Source organism: Rhinopithecus bieti, unplaced genomic scaffold (assembly GCF_001698545.2).
Source record: "Rhinopithecus bieti isolate Rb0 unplaced genomic scaffold, ASM169854v2 scaffold_42410, whole genome shotgun sequence".
Classification (NCBI taxonomy): domain Eukaryota; kingdom Metazoa; phylum Chordata; class Mammalia; order Primates; family Cercopithecidae; genus Rhinopithecus; species Rhinopithecus bieti.
Genome location: NW_016817096.1, coordinates 76,324 through 83,140, shown reverse-complemented (window position 1 = coordinate 83,140; position 6,817 = coordinate 76,324). Strand labels below are relative to the sequence as shown.

The 6,817-nt window shown below is 38.0% G+C and overlaps 1 protein-coding gene across 1 annotated transcript in view; it reads right to left on the bottom strand.

Annotated features, from left to right (window-relative positions):
- Nucleotides 1–390: 390 nt before the first annotated feature.
- SLITRK4 (SLIT and NTRK like family member 4) overlaps nt 391–6,817 on the bottom strand; it is a 9,213-nt gene continuing 2,786 nt past the window's right edge. The window contains 2 exon segments of the mRNA XM_017855810.1: nt 391–2,348; nt 2,351–4,693. Coding sequence (XP_017711299.1) covers nt 2,131–2,348; nt 2,351–4,643 — 2,511 coding nt within the window. The 5' untranslated portion in view covers nt 4,644–4,693 and the 3' untranslated portion in view covers nt 391–2,130.

The window sequence follows — 6,817 nt, the reverse complement described above, 5'->3', positions numbered from 1 at the left end:
CACTCACACACACACATACACACACACCCAAGAAAGCCAAGCTTCTTTTATTTTTTTATCTTGCAACAAACACATAAAGCCCTGAAATTAGTGATTAGTAAAGGAACAGCTACTGCAACTATAAACATAGTATCATTTTGGAAGCTGCAACAAAAAAATATGCCACTTGCAATCATGAGGAATGGCTATGTTTACTTTCTTGGTTATCTTACTGATTCATACAGTAATTAAAAAAGATGGGACACTCTCTCACACGCACACACTATATATATACACACACACACATACATATATGTATATATATACACACACATATATACACACACGCATATATATACACACACACATACATATATGTATATACACACACACATATATACACACACGCATATATATATACACACACACACATATATATGTATATCTATATAGATCTATATATCTATATATATATATGCAGGCAGGCCAAGAAGACAATGTGTTTCTGAATATCACTTTGTTAACCGGGAGCTCCTACAAAAGTTCCGAAATCACCCATTCTCAGTTACTTTATTCCTTTAACAAATTTTGACTTAGATCTTAGCAAAAACAAACACAGGGGTGTATCATTTGTAGTTGCAGACTGTGAACTCATCTGAAACCAATGCAAGCATTTTTACAGTGTGGCTTTCATAGCCAAGATTACCATGATGTTTACAGTTCTACTAGATTATCTGATAGTGGTCTGAATGATGAAAGAACAGGATACTGATGCATACAAGATATAACTATTAACCTTATTCATTATTTTTTAAATACTTGTAGCGAAAACTATTTGAATTAAGCTCATAGAATCCTGAAAAGCAAGACAACTGATGGCAAATAACAACTGCCCCAGACACAATACTAGAAAACTAAGGAACTTATTTTTAAATGCACAGTTGGTAACAAATCTGAAGATAATATGCTAAATTCACAAGAATAGCACAGAGTTAGCTTTTCTTTTGTAATTTTTTCTTTTTTTTTGTTTTTAATTTTTTTTTTGTTTTTAAGTTACACCTGATCACGAAGTCCAGAATATTTCTGTACACATCGGCTTGTTTCAGTTTAGTATATTTTTTTCTGTCTACATTTATACTTACTGGTAAATTCACTGTGATCAGGAAAACAAGTCAGGCATATTAAATACATATTAAGGAGTACATATTTTTCTATTTAGTATACAAAGTACTTCATAAATATGAATTATGTTACAAAAATAGCTTTGGGTGCGCTCACACAGTAAGCACTCTGCTTATTTTGGACAACCTTTAAGGATTGTGGGTATTTCACCTAACTGAGAACAAACTCTAGTGTTAATTTAATTTGAGCCATGTTTAATTCTGATAAACATCACATATTTCTTCAGATCATCACAAATGCTATCTAACTCACGTTGATTTTTTCTTTTAGATTTTTATGTATAGACAGGTAATGCTTAAAGTATTCAAATTTATTTTATAGTTATGTAATGCATGTTATATTTTAAACAAGTATTTGCACAATTTAACATTATAAATCCAGCAGTTTCAAGATGCAGGCCATAAAGGTTACCAATTTACAAATACTATCGAGTGTTCTCTCTTTGCATGCTTTTTTTTTGTTTTTTTGTTTTTTTTTTTGTTTTTTGTTTTTTTTTACTTTTCAGATAATCTTTACACGGAGTTGTTACAATGCCACAAATCAAAAGGATTATTCCAGTTCCACCAACTTAATCTACGTGCAAGATAAAGGACCCAACTGTGGTACAAACACCTGTACCAGTTTTCTTGAGTTTGCTTTACAAAGCACAAAGAGACGAAGGTTTTGCATTGGGATACAAAACAGATTTGCCTCTTGAGGTTAAATTCAGTATTATGTGTATAAAGCATCCCTTTGGCAATAGAGTTTGCAGTATCCCCACAGGACTCCACAGTATAGGTTTTATGTAGTAAAATCTATTAAACATATTCTCTTCTACTTGACACATCTTTGCAGCTACAGTTAATGAGACACCCTTGGAAACACCTGCCTCTATGCCTATTGATAATATAGTATTTGGAAGTTAGAAGTCAACAAAAGGCACTTTCATCATTAAATAAATGTCCTCTGTATGAAGTAAGATTACATGACCTAGATCTTGTTCAAAGCTGTTTGCTCCTCAAGGACCTGTAGGTAGTCAGGGGAACTCTGCAGTTTCGCCTTCAGTTCAAAATACTCGCTCTTCCTTTGTTCCACAACAATTTTACTGTGGTTGCCACCTATCAGTGACTTCTTATTTTTTTTGTCTGGTTGTTTTTCTGGATAGCGGATCTCAAAGCCACTGACACCTATGCTATTATACTCCTTTTGCTTTCAAGAAAATTCTGAATAAAGACATTGGAATCCCTGCTAGGGAATAATTCATCCAGCTCATCAATTGTGCTCAGTCTCTTCCTGGTATCTACATGTAATAAATCTTTCTCCTTGTCGGCCACATTTCTCATAACAACTTTCTGTCCTGGAGGATCTGAAAACATGAACCCAGTTTCTGACTCTTTTAAGCCACAAGTATGGCTCTTGCTCATCTGCTCTATAGTTTGTGGAATGAAAGCTTCTGTGCTCAGTCCATCTTTTTTATTGGTTTTGTGGTCATGCTTCCTTAGCTGCAGCTGCATAGAGCCACACTCAGGATTCCCTAGGCCTTCGTGCTTCACTGTGGGTTTCTTGTTGCGTCGCAGGACAAAAACAAGAAGGCAAAAAGCAACAAACACAGTTAAAATGAGGACCACTAAGATACTTAAGATTAAAATAGACAGAGGCACTGGCCCACCAGGAGGACTTCGAATGGGACCCAATGGAGTGGTGAATGTAATGGCAGGTGCAGGGCTTGTGAATGGTGCAGACGGCTTATTTAAAAGTTTGGGACATAAGATTTCATTTTTGAGGGACTTCAGTTCGATGTTGGCAAACTGAACAGGCGTCTCACATTTCAGTTCTTTCACAACAATCCCGTCGCTCAACTTCTCCACCCACAGCTTTAATGCCACTAAGTCACAAGTACAGTCCCATGGGTTGCCCTCCAAGTCAATCTGTGTAAGAGATTGCAACTGATCAAGGACCCCACTGACAGGCAGGTACATGAATTTGTTGTTCCTCAGGTTCAGTCTAGCTAAGGGTGCTCCGGAAAAAATGTAAACAGGCAGGCTCTTTAGGAGATTATTGTTTAAGTACAGTAACTGCAAATTTGGCATGGAGTCAAAGGTGCCTGCTAAGATTTCCTTAATCAAATTGTATTCCAAATACAGATACTGCAGGTTATGAAGACCTGAAAATATTTCAGGATAGAGTCTTTCAATTTGATTGCCATTGAGATATAGCCTACGTAAATTAGTGAGATTGTGAAATACGTCTCCCTTAATCACTGTAATTTGATTGCTGCCTAAATGAAGCAAATCCAGTCCTTCAAAGTCAGTGAAGTCTGACACGTCCACATCCTTGATGCTATTGCCATTGACATGCAGCTTCTTTGCATTTAAAGGTTTCGGTATCAATTCAGACATAGACTGTATATTTTTCTCTTGGCAGTTCACACTTAGTCCCAAATCTGAAGGGTGTGTTTTGCAGAAGCAAGGTGCTGGGCAAGGTGTTAGAGGAGGCACCCTTGTTTGATAAGACACAATCTGACTGAGATTGCGGTTGGAGAGAGCTTTGCCTGCAACGATTCCAGAGATCTTGGAAGGATTTGTTGTTTTTGGTGGTTTAGTTACTAATCTGTGTAAAGATGTTTGGGTAGTGTGACCATTGGGAGTGGTGTAGCCATTTTCCAGCTGAGATGGAGGCAGGATGCGCACATCAAAATCACTGCCGGTGCCCATGGGGCATAGTTCTTGTTTGTTGGTTTCTTTTAAAAGCCTTCCATATAAGTCACTGGGAGTTTCACAGATAGCTTCTCCTATGTAAATGTTATATGGCATATTCTCCAGCCAAGCTTTTAAAGGCAACAAATCACAGCTACAGTTCCAAGGGTTATCTTCCAGCTGCAATTCAACGACACGGCCAATGTGTTCCAGAACCCCGATATAAGGGAGCTTCTGGATTCTGTTCCCTCGTATATCCAGATGGGTCAAAGATGCGAATCGGAAAATATTATCAGGAAGGAATGAAATCAGATTGTCATTAAGAATGAGAACTTTCAGTTTGTGGAGCTTATTGAAGGCTCCTCGTTCAATATACTTGATTAAATTGTAGTCAGCCTGGAGATACTCCAAGTTCTCTATGCCAAGGAAAGTGTCAGCTCGGAGAATCTTTAATTCATTGTTGTTCAAGTGCAACTGCTTTAATGCACTGAGCCCAAGAAAGGCTCCTCCCTCAATGTTCTGCAGTTTATTATTTCCCAGATGCAGGGATACTGCATGTGAAAAATTCAAGAATGTATTTGGATACAGAATATTTAAAAAATTATTTTGGAAATTGAGGTGATAAAAATTAGACCAAGGTGGTTTCAGCTGATTTGGTCTGTAGACTGAAACCTTCTCACAGTTGACATAGAGCACATTCTCAACTGACACGCAGGAACACACATTGCAAATTTCCACCGATATGTCAGAATCTGCATTTGTCGAAGAAATCAGGGCTGACAAAATCAGAAACAGCCAAAGAAACATCTTCTTGCAATCAGCAAACAACTGTATGCTTCTGAATAAAGAGAAATAATCTAAAAAATAAAAGAAAACATTTTTTCAATGGTCATTACTTGAAAAATTACTTGTATTTAAATCATACCATAGTGAACACATGGCTATAATTACCAGAGTTGTATTTTTAAGGCAACCAAACCTCCAAATATTCTCACTCAGTCAAACAATAATAACCACCAAAACTGCCATCCATTTTATTTTCCATACCTGTGGTTTACACAAAATTCACATGTGCAGAACACACAACCAACAATAGGAAAATATATTATTAATCATGCTGAAATCTTACAATCTGAAAATATTTTTTCCACGTGGACCATCAAACTCTGCCCTTGAACACAGGCCTTAAGCTTCCTATTTGCACTTCAAATGACCAAGACCATCAAGTATGCCATCGAGTTTGCACCACAAAGCCATTTTGATTAGTGGATATCTATTCTCTAAGCTTCAGTTAGATAGAGAGGCTGAATACAAAACATATTAGAGCCCAGAGTTCACTGGAGGATGGAAATGGGAGGATTGGGCTGCTGTAGCAGGGACTGTTAAAAGACCAAGGGATGGTGACCTGGGAAGAGATTTGCTTGTGCTATAGCCCCATAGGTAAGCTCGTTTCTGTCAATCAGTTTACTCCTGTACACTGCTGCCTTCAAATACACAGATGAATCTGTGCAGTTCTAGAAAAACAATTGAGTAAGGGATGGCCAACTTTTATTTTCTGGTAAATAAACAGTCTCTAATTTCCTGTCAGTCATTTCCCAAAGAGGGAGCAAAAGGCCTTTTGTCTTTGAGCCTCTGAAAGCAGCAGAGTAACCTGCTTACTCCTGCATTACTTTGCTAATCTCCAGGCAGCCTTTCCACTTTGAGAACTGGCTCTCTTGCCTCCCTGGCCCTCTCCCACACCTTTATTTACCATTTTGAACCCAGGTCCGACTGATCCTCGGCTTAACTGCTTATCTCTTTTACTTTGACCACAGACTGCAACTGCTGAGAAAGAGGAATTCACAAATCACAATCTTTGAGTAGCTTTTTCTACAGCACCAAATATGTTCAGTACAGCACATTTTTCGTCCTAAAATCATCACTTCCAAACACCCACCCGCCCTTCCTAATATTACCACCCCATGTCCCTGACTATAGACACATAAAGAATCACTTGCTGGTAGAGTTTAATGCTTAGCAAAATAACCCATCGTATTCGGGTCCTTAAATCCTGCATATATATACAAATATACACAATGCTTCCTGGAAAAGATTAAACAACACAAGCAGCGTGCATTTTATTGATAATATTTTAGCAACGTTAGTCTTTTCCATCGTGAATGGGAAGCTGGGTGTAATTTCAATATCGTTACGTCCAAATATTAATTAAATACGTAGAATACCCAGGGACACACAACAAGGAAATGATGCAAAGAAAGAAGTGTCACACAGAAACTCCTTTGTTTATTTTGCCCACGAGGAATCAGCTAGTGGTAAAACCGAACATGTCTCAAGGTAGACAATCCATTAGCCATGACCCAGGAGGATTTGCATTTTAAGTAGTTTGGTTCAGAATACAGCCAGCACTGCTGAGATGCTATTTGGCTGCCATATAGACGTGCATTTCCCCTATTCACCATGAGAGCATGATTGGCATTGCAAAAAAGAAGTCATAATTTTTAACTATGACATCACCTAAAGCAACTTTCATTGTAAAAATTTCACTTGATATTTTTTGCCTTGTTATGAATGTGGTTTTCGACAGCTATTTTGGTTCAGTTGAGTCATTTCTTGTTACTAAACCACCACCCCACCCACCTCAAAACAAAGAAACCCAAAAGCAACCAAACTAAAACCAAACGCAGAAAATTTAAAAGAAATTCCTTATAATCCGAATTCAGTACAAAAACAAGAACCAGGAATCTCAACAAATCTGAAAATGCGTAAGAAGCTGCCCTCCTCCTCCTGGCAATTTCTACTTTAAGTAGCAAGGGGGGAAAAGTCACTAGGAGGAGCCAGGAAGTTCCCAAATGCAGCTCTTGTGAAACAGAGGAAGCCACAAGCAGCTGGAGGGGCAGGCAAGAGAGAAAGAGTCCAGTTGGTTCACCAAGGAGAGAGGAAAAGAGGTACTGAAAGGGCAAGAGACTATGGAAATGTGGAGA